The 19,932-nt window shown below is 53.0% G+C and overlaps 1 protein-coding gene across 5 annotated transcripts in view; it reads left to right on the top strand.

The window, feature by feature from the left end:
• Positions 1-17,770, top strand: part of CEP250 (centrosomal protein 250) — a 48,758-nt gene extending 30,988 nt beyond the window's left edge. For all 5 annotated transcript variants that reach the window (XM_052650857.1, XM_052650858.1, XM_052650860.1 and 2 more), the window contains 13 exons: positions 86-229; positions 1,070-1,203; positions 2,323-2,461; positions 3,568-3,910; positions 4,610-4,731; positions 5,910-6,030; positions 7,257-7,378; positions 7,828-10,413; positions 13,742-13,855; positions 14,048-14,203; positions 14,652-14,753; positions 15,773-15,835; positions 17,170-17,770. In XM_052650857.1, coding sequence (XP_052506817.1) covers positions 86-229; positions 1,070-1,203; positions 2,323-2,461; positions 3,568-3,910; positions 4,610-4,731; positions 5,910-6,030; positions 7,257-7,378; positions 7,828-10,413; positions 13,742-13,855; positions 14,048-14,203; positions 14,652-14,753; positions 15,773-15,835; positions 17,170-17,433 — 4,410 coding nt within the window. In that variant the 3' untranslated portion in view covers positions 17,434-17,770. The remainder of the gene's footprint in view (positions 1-85; positions 230-1,069; positions 1,204-2,322; positions 2,462-3,567; positions 3,911-4,609; positions 4,732-5,909; positions 6,031-7,256; positions 7,379-7,827; positions 10,414-13,741; positions 13,856-14,047; positions 14,204-14,651; positions 14,754-15,772; positions 15,836-17,169) is intronic.
• Positions 17,771-19,932: the final 2,162 nt, after the last annotated feature.

The following is a 19,932-nucleotide window of genomic DNA, read 5'->3' on the forward strand; positions in this document are numbered from 1 at the left end:
GTATTTATACAACACAATCTCTGCAACACAGATTTCGTGACCAAGGAAGCTTTCTTCCCCTCCCTGCTCTTTTGTCCCCTTGCAGGAGACCACTGGGATGCTGCAGACCCAGCTCCAGGAGGCTCAGCAGGCGCTGGAGCAGGCAGCCCAGCAGTACAGAGACAGCCTGGTGACCCTCCAGGAGGAGGGCCGCATCCTGCTGCAGGATAAGACAGAGCTGCAGAAGCAGGTCCCTGCTCCTCTCTCGCAGCCCCGCAACACTTCCCCAGCACAGCCAGGCCCTCCCACTCCCCCTGGCAGGATGGGAAACCTTGGCCCTGCTGCCTGAGCTTGGGGTGGGGAGGGGAGGCCCCAGTATTAAGTGAGAAGTGAAGGGTGCTCAGAACTGAGCGTGTGCCTCCCAGGCCCCTGGGATAGTTAGTAACCTCTCTCAGTGGGGACCATGTCGTTATTGTTTAGTCACTGAGTCGTGTCCGATCCTTCGTGATCCCATGAACTTTAGTCCCCCAGGCTTGTCTGTCCTTGGGGTTTCCCAGACAAGAATACTGGAGTGGGTTGCCATTTCCTTCTCCAGGGGATCTTCCCAACCTGGGGATTGAACCCGCGTCTCCTCCATTGGCAGGCGGATTCTTTACTGTCTTCACCATCAGGGAAACCCAAACCTCACATTTTTTTGGCAGCCTCCTTGATCCAACCTCCTCCACAGAGCCAGTGTTTTTATACCAGGTTGCTTTTCTTTCTCAGAATCCTGTATCATATGGTATTCGGATTGTTTATTTTTTAAAAATATAATCACCTGGCCTTTGGACAGAATTATATTCAGCCAAAGTTTTTCCTTGTGCCTCCTTTATACACCACACATGAGGCTGGGGAGACAGGTGATGAGGCTGAACGGTAGGGAGGGGCTTATGAATGGTTGGCGGAGGGAGGTAGTTAAGAAGAGCACCTAAGGGTTGGCAGGCCCTTCAGGGTGTTGGGAATGGGCTGCTTGAAGGACCCTAAGTCCTAGATAAGAAGCATCCTTCCACTGACCGCCTATCCCCGGTCCTCATGGCTCTTGACTTTCCAGGTGGAGGAGTTGAAGTCTCAGCTGCTTTCCAAAGAAGCCTCCCAGAGGTTTGTGGACCAGGAGGTTCAGGAAAAGCTGAGAGAGGCCCAGGAGTGTAGCCGAATTCAGAAGGAGCTGGAGAGAGAAAAAGCCAGGTAGGCTCAACAGGCCATGGAGTTGGCTTTGGCCCGTCTGGATCCAGGGATCACAGTGAGGTTGACGGTTCTTTGCTCAGGTCCCCTAAACACTCATGTCTCCATCTCTGGGCTCTACAGGTAACTGTGTAGAGAGGGCATGGTCCCTGTCTCCGAAGCTCGCACTTCATTCATTTAGTGGAGAACGTGTCTCACGCACCAGGCACTATGCCAGAGGTTGGGGATATAGTTTAAATAAGACAATACGGTCTTTGTCACAATAGAATTGAAGGTTTTGTGGAGAAGACATTAATCACATCATCTCCAAGGGAAGGTATTGGCAGATTATGTTACCTGGAGTCTGAGTGGGGAGAAACCCTTTTGTTGATGAAACTAGAGATAGGAGGCTGGTACAGATGCCCAGATAAGAGATACCAAAGCTGGAACCCTGGTGAGGGGGTAAGGAAGAGGAGGAGGGAAGGGGTTTAAGGGACGTTAGGGGAGTTGGGATTGGTTTATATGTAGTCTTGGAGTGGACGCAGGCAGGGTGAGGGAAGAATGCTGTGATGTGGTCAGGACTTCTAAGGGTGGATGGAGAGGCCATTCTGAGCTGGGGAATGTAGCAGGGGTGACTGGGGGGAGGGGAGGTGCAGAGGAGACGGGAAGAATTGGACGTGTTGAATTTGAGGTACTATGTAGGTATTTCTGGAATTTGCCAAAGAGTAAATTGTGAAGTTGAAGAACCTCAGAGCAATCAGTAGGTACTCAATAAACGCAGGCTTTTATTCTTAGCCTGAAATCATGATCATTACTGTTTCTGTGCTAATTATCCATGCTATGTTAGAGCACTCAGATGAGAAGGTAGTTGTTAGTTGCCTGAGAGAATGGCCTGGCCCTCTGACCCCTCTCTTTTAAAAAAAATTAATTTATTAATTTTAATTGGAGGATAATTACTTTACAGTATTGTGGTGGTTTTTGCCATACATCGACATGAATCAGTCACGGGTGCACATGTATCCCCCCATCCTGAACCCCCCTCTCATGTCCCTCCCCACCCCATTCCTCTGGGTTGTCCTGGAGTACTGGCTTTGAGTGCCCTGCTTCATGCATCGAACTTGCACTTGACCCCTCTCTTTTTAGCCTGACTCTGTCGCTGGTGGAAAAGGAACAGAGACTCCTTGTTCTGCAAGAGGCTAACTCTGTTCAACAGCAAGAGCTGAGCTCCCTGCGCCAGGACATGCAGGAGGCCCAGGCCGGGCAGAAAGAGCTCAGCGCCCAGGTATCTCCCACCCCAGCAGGAAATCTCTTCCCTGGTGGAAGCTGGCCTCTGGAGTCGGCGGGTGCTTGCTCAGTCATGCTGGGGCCTTGGCAGCCCCGGTGGGAGAGGGAAGCCAGGACTGGGTAGGGTGGAGCATGGGAACCTGACCCAGAGTCAAGAACAGACTGCTGATGACCGGAACATGGTGCCCAGAGGATAGGGCTCACGCAGGCCTGTTCAAGCCTGGCCACTGCCGAGTGCACCTTGTCTGCCTGGCAAGACACAGCAAGGGGAATAAATATTACTTCCCTCGGGTCTGCGGCAGCAAGAGGCCTTCCATGGACTTGGTCTGTTCACAGCAGGACCCCAGACCTGTGCATGGTGGGAAGATGGAACTGGGAGGAAAAGCATGAAGGGAGTAAGAGCTAGACGTAGACTGTGGTAGAGCAGGACCCAGGTCTGCTTGTTAGATCCCTGGGTGTGATCCCTGCTCTACTGCTTCTTGGTTGTGTGAATATCGCTTTATTCATCCATAAAACAAGGGTGATAATTCTTAATCACTATAGGAATATAGAAAGTGTCAGGAGCACAGTAAGCATTCAGTAAATGGTAGCCATTATTATTGTGACTGGTCTTCTTTTGGCTCAGTATCAGGGTTTCAAGAAGAATTCTTTTTTTTTTCCGGCTGCCCCAGATCTTAGTTGGCACCTTTGTTGTCACATGCAAAATATTTTTAGTTGCAGCATGTGGGATCTAGTTCCCTGACCAGGGATTGAACCCAGGCCCCCTGCATTGGGAGCACAGAGTCTTAGACACTAGACTACCAGGGAGGTCTCTCAGGCAGATTTCTAATCATAGCAGGAAGCTGGCATAGTTGCCAAGGGGACCAGGGCCAGAGACCATGAGCATATAGCCCAGGCCCACGTGTCAGGAGTCCTTAGGTAGGTCAGATCTGGGGTGACACTCATTCCAGACCCTCCCTTTCTGCTGGAGAGCTGAGCCTCTTGAAATCCTCCCAGCCCCAGACAACCCCAAGACCCTGGGGATCGAGTGGGATTGGGCCCGGGAGGGTCCAGGGAGAGGGTGTCCACTCCCTGCTTAGAGTGACCATACTTCTTCTCTGGCAGGTGGAATTACTGAAGCAGGAGGTGAAGGAAAAGGAGGCTGACTTCCTGGCCCAGGAGACTCAGCTGCTGGAGGAGCTCGAGGCGTCTCGAGTCACCGAACAGCAGCTCCGAGCTTCCTTGTGGGCCCAGGAGACCAAGGCGGCCCAACTACAGCTGTGCCTGCGCAGCACGGAGAGCCGGCTGGAGGCACTGGCGGCGGAGCAGCAGCCTGGGCACCAGGCCCAGGTCCAGCTGGCCAGCCTCTATTCTGTCCTGCAGCAGGCCCTGGGGTCTGCCTGCGAGAGCAGGCTGGAGCTGAATGGCGGGGGAGACTCAGCACCCTCCCTCTGGGGCCCAGAGCCAGGTGAGGAGCCACCCAGGAGCTCAGGCCTTTGGGCAAAGCCAGGCTTAGCTCCCAGGGTGGAGGAGAGGGGTGCAGTTGTCCAGGCAGTACTGCATCAAGGCCAAGGCCACAGCCTCTGGGATGGATTCAGTCAGAGTGTGAACCCCAGCTATGCCATTTGCTAGACATGTGTCCTTGGGCAAGTGACCTCTCCTGTCTGAGCTTGATTTTCTCAACTGTAAAATGAGGGTGTTATAAGTACCCACCTCTCGGGTTTTTTCTGAGGAGTTAATGAAATGACAGAAATAAAATCACCCACACAGTCCCTGGCACTTGTTCACATGCTCAGTCGTGTCCGACTCTTTGCGACCCCATGGACTGCGGCACGCCAGGCTTCCCTGTCCTGCTGCTGCTGCTGCTGCTAAGTCGCTTCAGTCATGTCCAACTCTGTGCGACCCCATAGACGGCAGGCCACCAGGCTCCCCTGTCCCTGGGTTGGCACTTATTAAATGCCTAACAAATGATAGCTGGCATTTTCTAGTGCCCATCAAAGCATCTGGCACATAGGTATGCAGACCAGGGCACGATGAACAAACTGCTGAGGGGGATTCTTTGAAGAGAGGGGTGGATAGGAAGGCCAGGGCCATGTCTGGGTGTTGTGGTGTGGCTATTTCATTTCATAGTACAGCCAGGTCAGGAGGTGTTTCCTCGTTTTTTCAGACCAGAATGGCACTAGGATCCTCTTTAAGAGAGGGCCCCTCCTGACGGCTCTCTCAGTTGAGGCAGTGGCGGCCGCCCTCCAGAAGCTTCACCAAGACCTGCGGAAGACGCAGCAGGCCCGGGTATGTGTCTCTGTTCTCCTTCCTCAAGCTCTTCACCTCCCCTGAAAAAGGGTCATGGCGTAGTTTGACCTGTGTTATTTCTTCTTTAAAAAAAAAATTATGTATTTGATTGTGCTGAGTCTTAGTAGTTGCAGCCTGTGGGATCTAGTTCCCTGACTGGGGACTGAACCTAGGCATCTTGAATTGGGAACGTGGAGACTTAGCCACGCTAACCCCCTGGTGGTTCCTTGGACCACCAGGGAAGTCCCTGACCTGTTTTATTTCTGACATCAAGTTGGAATGAGTTCTGCCTCTATTGCTTACTACCTGGCAGCCGTGAATAAAGTATTCGGCTTCCTGGACCTTGGTTTCTTTAGTAAATTAGGGCACCCTGTGCCCGCTTCACCAGGTTTTGAGGATTAAATGAGTGAGGGACTCAAGTGAGCCCTGTAAACCGTGATACTCTGTGTAGATCTGGGGTATTGTTTTACATCATTTTCCTCTCAGCCACAAATTGTTCTTGGTGCCAACACCTCCAAGAAGAAGCCAACAAAAGGGGATCATTGAGATCTGAGGATGCTGTTTATAGGAACATTCTAGGCCCAAGACAATATGAAATGTCCTCCAAATCCCACCTTATGGTGAACCTATCGGTCAGTGAAAATTGAGTATCAGTATACCAGCCACTCTGAGCTAGGGATACAGAAAGGAGAAGCACCTGCTCTCTGCCCTCAGGAAGGCTCATGACAGGGCTGAGCAACCCAGCTTCATCCTGAGATAAAGCCAAGCTGCTAGAATTGACTAGATCAGTAACAGATGCACATTCTGATAATAGGAGGCAGGGACAGTGCAATCTCACTTGAGAGGGTCAGAAGAAAGGAAGCAGTGACCTTTGAGCTAAAGTGTGAAGTGGTTCAGGGAGAGGAGAGGGATCCTGAGCTAAGACTTCAGTAGGAGTTCTGTTTCAAAGACAGACAGGTCAGAAGGGGAAGCCAGGCTCCAGCCAGTTGGGGCAGAGCGTGTCATCACTTCTGGGAGCCAGATGCACGTGACTTCAGAGGTAAATAACCCAGCAATCTGAGAGCAGGTCCTCGATGGCAAACCCTGACAGAAGCTGAGGGACTAGAGGGCTTAGGCTCTGGACTGGGGTGATGTCATGGAAGACGTGGAGCTTGAGTTCCACGTGCTTCCTTTCCCAGGATGATCTGCGGGATCAAGCCCAGAAGCTGGAACAGCGTCTCAGTGATATGGAAGCCGAGAAGAGCCAGGTGCACACAGAGTTGCAGGCTCTGCAGAGACAGCTCTCCCAGAACGAGGAAGGTGAGAAGCTCAAGGCAGGAGGGTTTTGAGGTGAAGAGAGGAATGGCAGGCTTCACAGGTGGTGCTAGTGGTAAAGAAACCGCCTGCAATGCAGGAGACCTGGGTTTGATCCCTGGGTTGGGAAGATCCCTGGGTTGGGAAGATCCCCTGGAGGAGGAAAGGGCAACCTACTCCAGTATTCTTGTCTGGTGGGTCCCATGGACAGAGGAGCCTGGCAGGCTATGGTCCATAGGGTTGCAAAGAGTCAGACACGACTAAATTGTGAGGAAAGGCAGAGAGCCCAGAGGGGTGGAATCGCCCTGGGAAGCACTCTTTACTGCTTGCGCACAACTGCGAGAAGATATCCAGAGGCCTCTCCAAAGGGGTGGTGAACCCAATGAACTACTTTTCATGCTTTGCTGGGCCTTTGAGGGCCATCCTGGCAGAAGGGATTAGGAGGAACAGATTTGGTGAACTGAGGGAAGTTGCTGGCTAGGCTTCCATTTTCTCTGTCTACAGGTTTAAAAACTGGCTACCTAAGGCCTAGTCTGGAAGAACACCTTAAAATTCTGTCATTAATCATTTACCAGTGTTACTAATTTTGTCATCCCCAACTATTCTCAAAGTGATTAGCAGGGATCCTGAGCTTGTTTGGGAAATAGAAAAGGGGGGAAGCTGGGGAGAATGTATCTGTGCTACAACCAAGGCTGGGAAGGGTGTTGACCACCAGGAAAAGAAAGAGGAGGGTCTTCAGGCTCAAGGCTCAACTACAGAAGAGAAGAAGACAACGTGGGGAGTGGATCTGGGTCTTAAAATGTCCCACTGGGCTCCGTGAGAGCCATACACAGAGCTGGGTTCTAGAGCTTTTGCAGAAATGGAGGGCCCCCAGCAGAGCCGCCCTGGTCTCTAGGAACCTCTGCAAAATCCTTGAATTACTGGCTGAAAAGGACATCCCATGTCATGAAGCTCAACCCTGTCTGGAATCCAGGGTTGAGAAGCTATGTGATTGGGATGAGACGTGTTGGCACAACTGTCAGGCGGCAGATGCAGACAGGGCTCTGGAAGCAGCAGGGAGCCTAGACAAGCAGAGCAGTGGGCAGAAGGGTCATGTCTCTATGAAACTGGATGTAATTCTCTCCTTCTTGGCCTATTCCTCCTTTGTTTCTCTGTTCCCCTTCTCCCATCTACCTGTACATCCCTCTTTTCCTCCACCCCAATCATGGGCCTTCCTCCATCTCTTCCCAAAGAGAAATCCAAGTGGGAAGGCAAACAGAACTCCCTAGAATCTGAGCTGATGGAACTGCGTGAAACTGTGGCATCCTTACAGAGTCGCCTCCAGCAAGCAGAGCTGCAAGGAGTGGAAGCCCAGGTAAGGTGGTACTGAACTGGGGAGGGGCCAAGGCTCGGGCTCCCATCCTAGCCCCTGGTCAAACCCCATGCATATATAGTGCCCAGCTTTCTTCAGCGGTGGCTCCGTTTCTCTGGCTGTCCCCGCAGCCCTGAGGACCATTATGAAGGCCTCAGTGAATCCTCCTTTAATTACTCTTTCTGAATTGAGGTTGAGATCTATATCCCTTGACCTGAAGGACTAGAGTCTAGGATGGCTGATTTGCACCAGACTTTTTTTTGAGCAGAGCAGAGCCTGGAAGTGTGGTTGGGATGTTCTTTTACAGCATCAGCCTAACTAGAACATTCAGTTCCTTTTGCTCACATCCTTGACAAGGCTGATGCCACAGAGGAAGGAAAGGAAAGGCCCTTGCTGGAGTGACACTTTGAGGGAAGCACAGCTTTAAGGCGGTTTTATATCTCGTTTTCCAGAATGAGCGCAAGTTACTGCAGGCAGCCAAGGAGAGCCTGACTGCCCAGGTGGAACATCTCCAAGCCTCTGTCACAGAAGCCAGGGCTCAGGCAAGTGCTGCTGTGGCCCTGGAGGAAGATCTGCGGATGGCGCGCTCAGCGCTGAAACTGAAAAATGAGGAGGTGGCGAGTGAGCGCCAGCGAGCCCAGGCCCTGCAGGAGCAGGGTGAGCTGAAGGTGGCCCAGGGGAAGGCTCTGCAGGAGAATCTGGCTCGCCTGGCCCAGGCCCTCTCGGAAAGAGAAGGGGAGGTGGAGACTCTGCAGGGGAAGATCGAGGAACTGGAGAAGCAACGGGAAATGCAGAAGGCTGTGTTGGAAGTGCTGTCTCTGGACCTGAAGAGAAGGAACCAAGAGGTGGATCTACAGCAGGGACAGATCCAGGAGCTGGAGGAGTGTAGGTCTGTGTTAGAGCATCTCCCCGTGGCCGTCCAGGAGCGAGAGCAGCAGCTGGCCCTGCAGAGAGAGCGGATCCGGGAGCTTGAGAAGGACCAGGAGACGCAGACGAGCATCCTAGAGCATCATCTCCTGGAACTTGAGAAGAAGGCCCAAGTGATCGAGTCCCAGAAAGGGCAGATTCAGGACCTGAAGAAGCAGCTGGTCACAATGGAATGCCTGGCCCTGGAGCTCGAGGAGAAGCGTCATAAAACAGAGAGCCAGCGAAAGGTGATAGAGGAGCTGGAGGGCCAGAGGGAAGCGCAGAGGGTGGCTCTGACCCACCTAACGCTGGACCTGGAGGAAAGGAGCCAGGAACTGCTGGCACAGGGCAGCCAGATCCAGGAGCTGGAGGGCCACAGCACTCTTCTGGCTAGTGAGCTCCAGGAGAAGGAGCAGGAGGCCATGGCCCAACGAGACCAGATCCGGGATCTGCAGAGGCAGAAAGAGCGTCTGAGTCAAGACCTGGAGAGGAAGGAGCAGGAGCTGGTGCTGCTGAAGGAGAGGACGCAGGCCCTGGAAGATCAGAGGAGCCGGCAGAACAAGATTCTGGAGGAAGATCTGGAGCAGATCAAGCTGGCCCTGAAAGAGCGGGGCCGGGAGCTGGTCTCGCAGCGGCAGCTGAGGCAGGAGCGGGCGGAGGAAGGGAAGGGCCAGAGCAAAGCTCAGCGTGGAAGCCTGGAGCACATGAAGCTGATCCTGCGAGATAAGGAGAAGGAGGTGGAGTGCCAGCAGGAGCACATCCAGGAGCTTCAGGAACACAGGGACCAGCTGGAACAGGAGCTCCAGGGCCTCCACAGGAAGGTGGGTGAGACCAGCCTCCTTCTGACCCAGCGGGAGCAGGAGGTCGCAGTCCTGCAGCAGCACCTGCAGGAAGCCCGGGACCAGGGGGAGCTGAAAGAGCAGGAGCTTCAGGGGCGGCTGGAAGAGACCCAGAGGGTCCTGGTGCAGAGGACCCAGGAGCTCCAGGCCTTGCAGCAGCAAGAGGCCCAGGGCCAGGAGGAGAACGTGAAGGAGCAGGCGGACTCACTGCAGACCGCCCTGGAGCAGGCACATGCCGCCCTGGAGGAGCGCCGGGCCGAGCTCGAGGAGCACAAGGAACACGCGCGGAGGCTCCAGGAAGAGTTGGCGGTGGAGGGGCGGCGGAGCCAGGCCCTGGAGGAGGTGCTGAGTGACCTTCGGGCAGAGGCCCGGGAGCAGGAAAAGGCGCTGCGGGCCCTCCAGCAGCAGTGTGCCAAGCAGGCCCAGGAGCACGAGGCGGAGGCCCGGGCCCTGCGGGACAGCTGGCTGCAGGCAGAGGCACTGCTCGAGGCCCGCGACAGGGAGCTGGAGGCCCTGCGGGCCAAGGGCCAGGCCTCCCAACGGCAGGAGGAGGCTGCCCGGGGCCAGGCTGAGGCTCTGCAGGAGGCCCTTGGCCAGGCTCAGGCCGCCCTGCGGGAGAAAGAGCAGCATCTCCACGGGCAGGCCGAACTGAGCCGCAACCTGGAGGCCAGCATGGCCACCTTGCAGGCTGCCCTGGACTCCTGCCAGGCCCAAGCCCGGCAGCTCGAAGAGACCCTGAGGAAGCGGGAAGGTGAGATCCAAGACGGGGACCTCCGGCACCAGGAGGCCATGCGGCAGCTCCAGCAGGTGCTTGCCCAGAGGGACAAAGAGCTGAGAGAGCTGAGGAGGCAGGGGCAGCTGCTGGAGAAGTCTTTGGCCCAAGAGAAGCAGGAGCGCAGGCACGAAAGAGAAGGGGAAGAGGTAAGGGGCCTTCAGGAGAGCCTAAGGGAGCTACAGCGGACCCTGGCTCAAAAGGAAGATGAGCTCCTGGAGCTGCGAGAGGCCCAGCAAAGGAAGGATCTGGAGGACTTGCCCCGCAGCCACAAAGCCTCGCCCAGGGAGGAGCCGTCTCCCCAGCTCGATTCCTCAGGGCCCAGGCTGCAGCGGGAGCTGGAGCGACTGCAGGCGGCCCTGAGGCAGACGGAGGCCAGGGAGATCGAGTGGAGGGAGAAGGCCCAGCACCTGGCGCTGTCCCTGGCCCAGAGCAAGGCCAGCGTGAGCAGTCTGCAGGAGGCGGCCCTGCTCCTACAGGCCTCTGTTCTGGAGCAGGACTCGGAGCAGCAGAGGCTGCAGGTGAGTCACGTCGTGGTGGGTAAGACTCCGGGGCCATCTGCACCTCAGGATGTGAGAAAAGGTGAGGTCACGGACACCTCAACACAGTGGAATCCCGGTTAGTGTGCTAGTGTGGGGTGGGAGGGGCAAGGCAACACCCACAGACTGTCCTCCCAGAGTTAACGGTCTAGTGGAAGAGCGATTATTGTGCAATGCAGTGCAGCTCTTGGGGTTAGTGCTTAATTAGGATTAGTTGAGTGTGCTCTGAGCAAACTAGAGGGATGCCCCGCCTTTCCTGGGTCCCAAAAGGCTTCCTGGTAAAAGTGATGTTTGAGATTAGATCTGAAGGGACCAGTAAGGAAGTAGCCCTGCACAGGTTGTTGTGGGGGGAGAGGAGAGAAGGAGGGGAGAGAGAACGTTGAGGGAGTTGAGGCTGCCTGGGACATAGAGCAGGAGGCTGGCAAGAGCAGAGGACAGCAGGGGCCCATCGTTCAGGGCTTGTCAGCATGTTGAGGACCTGGGTGACCAGTGGGAAGCGAATGAAGAGTTTGGGCCTAGGGAGTGACAGAATCAGATATATAATAGTTCATAAAGATGGCTCACGCTGCCGTGTGGAGCAGCTGGAGATCTGGGGAGACCGAGTGGGAGGCTGTAAGTGGGAGTCGGTGGGGAGATGGTGACCTGAGATCGGGAGTATGGATGGAGACACGAAGAAATGACAAAGTAAAGACAGGGCCCAGGTTTCTGCTCACTGAGATAAAGGTGGGTTTGGGGAAAATGAGGGAAATAGTGCTGTCAGTTTGGAAACGAGTGACGTACCTGTGGGACCTGTAAGGGGACAGGTCCAGTGGGTGGGTCTGTAAAGTGAGCTGAAGGTAAAGGATGAGATTGAGGCCAGAGGTAGAGACTTTGGAGGTATCAACAGTTAGAAAAAGTGGGCTCCTCTAGGCAGGATGTTGAATGGCAGAGGAAGTGACCTTAGAGTATGACCTTTACCCTCAGGTCAGGGCCATGTCTTAATCATGTTTCACGATGCACTGAGCACAAGGTCTGCACACAGTGGGCCATCAGGAGAGCTGGGTTTACTGCTGGACATAGGGAGGTATTATCTCTTTTATCAAGAGGAGCCCAGCCTGTTTTTCCTGAGAAGTCAACTGTATATCCTGGTCCCTTGACTGGATATGAGCGCTGGAGAACCCCCTCCCCGACCTCAGACACACAACCCTGCAGGGACTAGCCTTCCCAGAGCCCCAAAATCTCTGTTCTGGTTAAAATACAATATGCACACAAGGGGTTTCATTTATGAACTTTGGAGTCAAGTTCTTGGATTTTAAATACAGTTCTGCAGTTTAGTAGCTGTGTGACCTGGGGTAAGTGCTTTTTCTTCTCTGACTCATTTTTCTCATTGATAAAATATGGAATGATAATATCAGCCCCATACAGCCATTTTGAGTCCAAAAAGCAATATAAATAAGAGCACAAGAAAGAAGCATTCAGTAAGTGGGACTCCTTTCCTATTTCTAGGCCTGTTCTTACCGGCACAGAGAAAGTCAGATACGTAGGTTAGGCGGGAAGGCACTCTCTATACTTGTGAATTCCTGAGCCGTATTTACTCATTAATGGAATTCAGGTTGGTACCCCCATTCCCAAAATACTCAAGGACATTTTTCGGAAGTAGCCCTCTTCATAGTAGCATCACTTAAAAAAAAGCATTTATTTGGCTGTGCCAGGCCTTAGTTGTGGCATGTGGGATCTAGTTCCCCTGACCAGGGATTGAACCTGAGATCCCTGCATTGGGAGCAAGGTGTCTTAGCCACTGGACCACCAGGGAAGTCCCAATAGCATTATTTAAAATTGAAGTATAGTTGATTTACAATGTTTCAGGTACATGGCAGAGTATATATATATATATATATATATATGTATATATATACATATAGAATATATATATAACTGAATATACCTATATATTCTTTTTCAGATTCTTCCCTCGTATTAATAGGTAATTAGAAGATAGTGAATATAGTTTGCTTATTTGTGCAATACAAGCAGATTCTTGTTGTTTATCTATTTTATATATAATAGGGTAGTGTAGATCTGTTAATCCCAAATTCCTAATTTATCTCTCTTCCCCCTTTCCTCTTTGGTAACCGTAAGTGTGCTTTCTATATCTGCCAGTCTGTTTCTGTTTTGTAAGTAAATTCATTTGTATCATTTTTTTTTTAGATTCTAAGTATAAGTGATATCATGTTATTTGTTTTTACCTGTCTGACTTGCTTTACTTACTAAGGCTGTCCATGTTGCTGCAAACGACATTGTTTCATTCTTTTTATGGCTGAGTAACATTCCACTGTATATATTTACCATCTCTTCTTTATCCATTCATCTGTCGATGGACATTTACACAGTAGCATCAGTTTTTATTTTAAGCATTTGACATGCCAGGCACTGTTACTCTCACTTTCTTTTTCTACAACAACCCTGAGACGCAGGAACAGTTAATCTCTTCATTTTATAGTTGAGGAATAACCCATAAAAGAGGTTAAGTAACCTGTTGGTGACCATCCAGCTCATGAAGGGCAGAACTCGGGTTAGACCTAAGCAGGCTGGCTTTCAAGCGTGGCCCCATACTCCTGAGCTGCTCCTCCCTCCCAGCCACTACCCACGAGTAGATCATCTGTTTCTCTTCTCTGTCTCCCCTCTTGACCTTTGCCGTTTATGAACGCTTGAGTGTCTAGAAAATAATCTAAACACTAGTCTTCCCATTTATCCAAAGAAGTTTAACCCCAGAGGCTTGATCTACGCTTCGTATTTTACAAAGGTGGTTGTGGTTTGGAGAGAGCCCCTATCTTGACCCAAGTCACATGGCCGGTAAGTGATGACACAGTACCCGCCTCTACGTGATTCCTGAGTCCACGCTCTTTGCACCACACCTAGTGCTCCCAGTTGTCGCTTAGCTTAGGCAAGATCTAAAATGAGACAGGTCCAGGGAGTTCCCTGGTGGTTTAGTGGTTGGGATTTCACTGCCATGGCCCAGGTTCAACCCCTGATCGGGGAACTAAGATCGTGCAAGCCATGCAACATGGCCAAAAAATGAAAATAAAGGGAGACAGATTTTAGTCCTAGACCACCGTGTATCCTTGGGGAGATCCTTCTCTGTTCCTTTGTTTTATCCGTCTGTAAAATGAAGGTTCTGGACTAGAATAGCTGAGAGGTGCCAAGAAAAATAAGACTATAAACCTGATGAGACTGTTGAGGATGGAGGGTGGAGTGGATGTATGGATGTTACTCTCACTTTCTGAATGTGCGGTCACCATGGTGTGACTTGCTCTGCACCTTGATGTCCCAGGACGAACTAGAGCTCACCAGACAAGCTCTGGAGAAGGAGCGACTCCACAGCCTGGGCCTGACCAGCCGAGCAGAACAGGGGCCTGGAGGAGAGCCCGGCATCCGGCTGGGAGAGGTGAGCTGGGGGCCTGGTGAGAACAGATGGCCCAGGAGGGAGTGCCTGTCCAGGGGCTTGTCCCCTTCCCCTGAGAATTGGGTCCCTAAAGCGCACACCTGCCTGGTTCATCCTTTGCCCTCTGTCTAGCTCCCCCGCCTTCCCCTGTCTCAGGGGCTGCCCCGGTGAGCTTGACAGGTCTCTCTCCTTCAGGTCTCAGAGGTGAAGATGGAGCCGAGTCCTGAGGCGGAGGAGAGGCAGCGCTGGGAGCAGAGGCTTGAACACCTGCAGCGAGCGGTGGCGCAGCTGGAGGTTGACCGGAGCCGGCTGCAGCACCACAACGCCCAGCTGCGGACCACCCTGGAGCAGGTGGGTGACTCCGGTCCTCAGCTCCTGCCCCCAGTCTGAAGAAAGGCGCGCATCTCCACTTCTCCTGCAGCCCCCAGGGCAGGGGGTTTGGAAACAATAGCCCAGGACCAGATTTCGCCTGCTCTCCATTTCTGAAAATAAAGTTAAGTGGGGATGCACCAGTATTTGTGACAAAGACTGAATGGCCTACAATGCCTGAAGTTCTACAGAAAAGACTTGCTGGCCACGCTTAGAAGCCCGGGAGGCTGGCCCCACGTCCTCTGTTGCAGCAGCACTGTGCACTCAGGGCTGTCCCAGCACAGGCTCTCCTCTGCACAGTTCAGCTTCTCACGACCCCTTATGTTCGCACCACACCCCTCACACCAGCCTGCTCCCCAAAAAGGCAGCTCAGCTGCAGCCCAGAGCCAAGCCCAAGCCCTGGGCTCTTACTCACACCCAGTCTCTGCAGGTGGAACGAGAGCGGAGGAAACTGAAGAGGGAGTCCATGCGCGTGTCGAGGACAGGGGTCCTAGAGAGCAGTGGAGCCACAACACCGTCCCCCACACCCCAGGTTTGTCCATTTTCATTGAGTGCAGCTTCCGGAAAGCCCAAGCCCAACCACCAGAAACAGTCCTCTGCAATGTGTATCCAAGGCAAGAAGCCGATTCAGCCAGTCCAGAGGGCCCCTCCTGACCTGGCTCTGTCCCGCCCAGCACTGCCCCTGACCCAGGAAAGAGGCCCAACATCAGTGAGTGGGCCTTGAATCAAGGCTGGCAGCCCTGCCTTCTGAGCAGCCTTTGCTGATGTTAAGTCCACCTGCCCCCAGGCCAGTGCTTCAGGCTCCTAGGAGCAGAGCTCATGGGCTTCTGGTCTCTCCCAGTGTGTGGTGCTTGCCACACCCTGATGTACCTAGGGACTCGATAGCAGCTTTGTGGACCTCTTAGACTTCCTTGCCCTTTGCAATACTGAATTTGCAAGATATGGGTCCAAGGTGTTTTCTGGTGGTCATTCAGTCACTAAGTCATGTCCGACTCTGCAACCCCATGGACTGCAGCACGCCAGGCTTCTCCATTGAGTCAGTGATGCCATTCAACCATCTTATCTTTGGTTAACCCCTTCTCCTCCTGCCCTCAATCTTTTCTGTGGCCAGACGGATTTAGGGGAAGACACCACAAACCATTCTTTCGACTGAGTTATGCCCATCAGTCGACAGTCCTGGATCCTGGCAGGCAGGGACGATCTCTGGTGGCTGAGCACGTCCCAGCCCTCCATCCCCCTTCCTTTAAGGAGAGTTTCCCAAGGACAGGGCCCTTGTCTCACTTCCCCTCTGCATCCTTCGCGTGCTGCCTGGGACCAGCACGAGGCAGTTGTGCAGTGTATTTTAAATGAGGAGGTGCCTTGAAGAAGCCAGTTCCATCCAGACCTCTGGGACATTTGGCATCAGGTTTCCACAGGCGTTGCCGATTGGTTTGGTTTAGACCCTCTGAGGCCTCTCCTGCCCCCGGGCCCTGGTGCCCCAGGATTATGGTAGGCCTGCACAAACCCCTGCTGGAAGGCCTGTTCCCCTGGAACAATATCTTTCTCCCCCAGGATGGAAGAGGAGGACAGAAGGTCTCCTCGGATGCCACACACATGGCTGAGCTGCAGAAAGAGGTACGTTCCAGAAGGTTCCATCTTCTAAGGCTCTTATCCCCCCCTGGTACTCAGACAGCAAGGCTTTGGTGTCTGCTCTGTGCTTGGTCCCTTGTGCATCTCCAGCAGGGAGAGGGAAGATAGTTCGTGCCTCAAAGAACTGCAGACCCCATGGGAGGCAAGCAGAGCCCAGTCCCAGCTCCACCTGCTGCACTGAGTGCATTTAACCTCTCCTATGCTTAGGGTGGGAGCGGGGAATAAAGTACGCTCCAGGCCCCAGACTGCCTACCGAGAAAGGGAAGGGAAGAAGGCTGAGGAGCAGACAGAAGATTCTAAGAGGATGGCCTGAACCAAGCAGAAGCACCCGGGCCTCCTCTGCCCTCACATGCATGCTTGCTGGCAGGACTCTCCCCAGCACACCAGGCAGAGCAGCCTGGTACAGGCGCCAGGATCCACACCCCAAGCTCAGGTCAAGCTCTGGGAACCTGTTTCAAGTACCTTCTTGCCTCTGAGGCCTCACCTGAAGGTTCACCCTGTCTTGCAAATCCCAGGAGTAATTAAAACTATGAAATTCTGATTTCAGAATCTGTGCCAGAAGTCAATAGTCACTACTGGAAGGGCCTGACTATACAGCTAGACCTCAGGCTCTCACTTTGAATTCTGTTAGACTCATATAAAGTGATCGCTGGGACAGGCCCAGACTAGGGTGAGGCAGGGCAGGCCTCCCTGTGGACCTGGCGCTCCTCCTGAAGTTTTGCACTCGATGAGGAGCCTCTCTTGCCCCACCCTCATCCTGAATGTGCCCTGAGCTCCCAATAACTCCACCTCAGTGTACCCATCTGAGAAATGGATCAGTCAGTGATTCTCAACCCTTATGCACATTAGAATCATCTGGGGAGCTTTGAAAAAAATACTGATGCTCAGGGCTCATCTTGTCTAGTTAAGTCAGAATGTTTCTTCAAATCTCCCAAAGGGGCATGATGGAGCTTTCTATAGTAATTAAAGCATTCTGTATCTTGACTGAGATAGTGGTTATACATGGGTATGTATGTTAGGAAATATGTTAAAATGTACTTAAAATCTGGGCATTTTATTACATGTAAAAACATGAATAGTTTTTTTTTTTTCAAGCTCCCTCTTTGAGCCTCCTGTGCAGCCACGGTTGACAATCACTGGATTCTCTGATTCCCAGCAGCCCTTCCCCTATACACTGTAAAGCCTAATCCTGAGATTCATGGGCGTGGAGTTGATTCAAAGGCTTGTCTGACAAGAGCCACAGGAGCTGAGCAAGGAGGGGGGTGGGCAGCTTCACGGTCCTCCATGCCTCTTGCCCTCTTGGTTTTCCTGCCCCCCAGGTGGCCCTCCTGCGAGCCCAGCTGGCCTTGGAGCGGAAGCAGAAGCAGGACTACATCGCCCGCTCGGTGCAGACGAGCCGTGAGCTGGCGGGCCTGCACCACAGCCTCTCTCACTCCCTCCTGGCCGTGGCCCAGGCCCCCGAGGCCACCGTCCTGGAGGCTGAGACCCGCAAGCTGGATGAGTCCCTGACTCAAAGCCTGACATCCCCCGGGCCCATCCTGCTGTGCCCGAGCCCCAGCCCTGCTCAAGGCACCTCCAGGTAGCAGCCACAGCCCGGGAGCTCACAGACAGACGAGATGGCAGTACTGTGGGCTGTGGCCGCTCCACACAGTTGCAGCTGGAAAGAACAAGTTCTGGCTCTGTGACCCAGCCTGGGCGCCCCAGGTCAGCGGACATTCCCAGGAAGAGGGGAGGAAACCCACAAGGCTGGGGGCAGGCCACGACTCACACGGGAATGAGAACACAAACACTTGTTGCCAACCTGTAGTCACCTCGAGAGTACCTTGCCCTGGCCAAGTGGGTATCTGCAACCTCTCGCGAGAACTCGTTATCCAGCCCCTCACCCTCTGTCGCCTCCCCCTTCAGTAATAAACCCTGGGTCTTGGCATTTGTTCTCGGCTGCTGTCTTTTTTCAGTATAGCTGAGTACATCAAGAGCATCTATTAAGGAAGGCTTCACTAAAGATTCCTGTCAGGCGGCATGCATTTATCATCTGCCTGCATTCTGACAGAGACAGGCTGCAGAAGGCACACAAGACAGAGCCCCTGTCCACAGGAAGCTTGAGCCCAGTTGACAGGACCAGGCAGACGCCCATCCCTGAGTCAGAGACAGTTCTGTGTGCTGCCTAGAAGTGCCGTAGAAATGCCCAGGCCTGAGGCAGGAAGGTATGAACTGGCCCTCAAAGGCTGGAGAGGACTCAGGTGGGTGGCCAAGCATTCTGGTGAGAAGACTGGTCTGCCCTGTGGCATGGGCAGCGAGGGAGATGAGGGAGGGCCTTGGGGATCTAGATTTGAACTCAGGGGTAATGAGGAACCGTCATATGTTCTTGACTTAAAACGTTCTGGGCTTCAGAAACACTGAATGGGCTTTTGGCTAAAGTCAGTCTCATGTTCAGAAGTTCTATCTGGCCTCATTCCCCTTCTGTGCTGGCTGAGTGTCCTCAGGGTGTCCCTTTCGGGGCATATCAGATGCAACCGACTCTGGTCCTCTGTAGTCCAGCCATGGGTCAAACCAGGAAGGAGGATGGACAATGGCAGGACTCATCACTTGTGGCCTGACCTTGGTGGAGGCAGTGCGTAGGCTGAAGGCCTAATATAGGCAGCTTCATCAAAGCCTAAGAGAGAACAGTTTTCTTCAGAGAAGCAGGCATGACCTTCCTCTGGCCCTCCAACTGTAATCTGGGGTTCCTTTTACCTAAGCCTGGGAATGGAGCTAAGGCCAGCTAAGAGTAGGGAGGTTTGCGATCAGCACCACAATACCCCAGACCTATTTAGCCAAGGCTCAGGCCCTATTACATCCCATTGCACCACACAGAGTGTGAAGGAGGATGTTTGCCACTGCTGGAGCTTGGTTTCAAAGCCCATGCATGGGATTCAGCACAGATGCTTAGTAAAAAGTTACAGTTTAACCACCCCTTCCCCCGCTGCAAAGCTAAATCTGGAGCCCCCAAGATGCTGGCTGGTCCCCACCTCTAGTCAGATTCCCGGTGCCTCAGGCTCTTTACCTGGTCTTTCCTAGGAGTTCTCAGGGACAAGTTTGATTTCTCTAGGTTCCTTAACTTTGTTTGGTCCCCAACTCTGGTTCTCTAGCTTCGAGGCTCACAGAGGGACCCTGTTGTCTACCTTGGAGTTTCTTAGTTCCATTATCTGTAGGTTGTAAGCCGAGGCCTTAAGCCCCATACACCTTCTGGGACCAGGAAGAGGGTTTCCAACAGATGAAAGGCATTTTGGAGGCAGCCAAGCTAAGTCTTCATCCAGCAAATAGCTAATCTATACCTGCTTCTGCTCCCCATCCAATCCTCAATAGCCCCTCACCCGACTCTGGATGTCAGGCCTGGGGCTCCCCTCTCCAGCAGATATTCCATCAGGCTTAGTCCTCTGTTCAATTATTAACTGTCATCTTGCTTTAACCTTCTTAGCTTATGTATGCTTTTCTGCTCCAACTTCCTAGAACACATTTTTCTTTTTAATATCTATTTATTTGATTGTGTTGGGTCTTAGTTGCAACACATGGGATTTTCCTCTCTAGTTGTAGCTCCAGAGCTCAAGCTCAGTAGTTGTAGAGTATGGGCTTAGTTGCCCCAGGGCATGTGGGATCTTGATTCCCCAACCAGAGATCAAACCTGAGTCCCCTGCTCTGGAAGGTGGTTTCTTTACCACTGTAACATTGGTGAAGTCCCTAAAATAGACTTTGCTTAACCAACAGTAGGATCATCTGTTTGGAGAGTCCTACCAGTCATGGAGCCAATTGCTCTTCTCATCAGCTCCAAACCCAGAGACCCGATCTGGAGAAGCATGGAGGAAAGAGTATGGGTCTTTGGGGCAGCACCCCACCTTGCTCCAGGGCATCAGGCCAGAGGTCCCGTTCCCTTGTCACATGCAACAGGGCATAACAAGTGCAGTGAATCTGGCGGATGGGAATTCACTGTCTTATCATCCAGCTGGTTCTCTTGGGGCACTTGAGGATGGTGTGATTGATCTCTAGAACCTAGGGGAATGGAGATCAGAGCTGAGCATGTGGGTCTTCTCCATCCACAAATCCCA

This window comes from Budorcas taxicolor, chromosome 13 (assembly GCF_023091745.1).
Source record: "Budorcas taxicolor isolate Tak-1 chromosome 13, Takin1.1, whole genome shotgun sequence".
In the NCBI taxonomy this organism is placed as follows: domain Eukaryota; kingdom Metazoa; phylum Chordata; class Mammalia; order Artiodactyla; family Bovidae; genus Budorcas; species Budorcas taxicolor.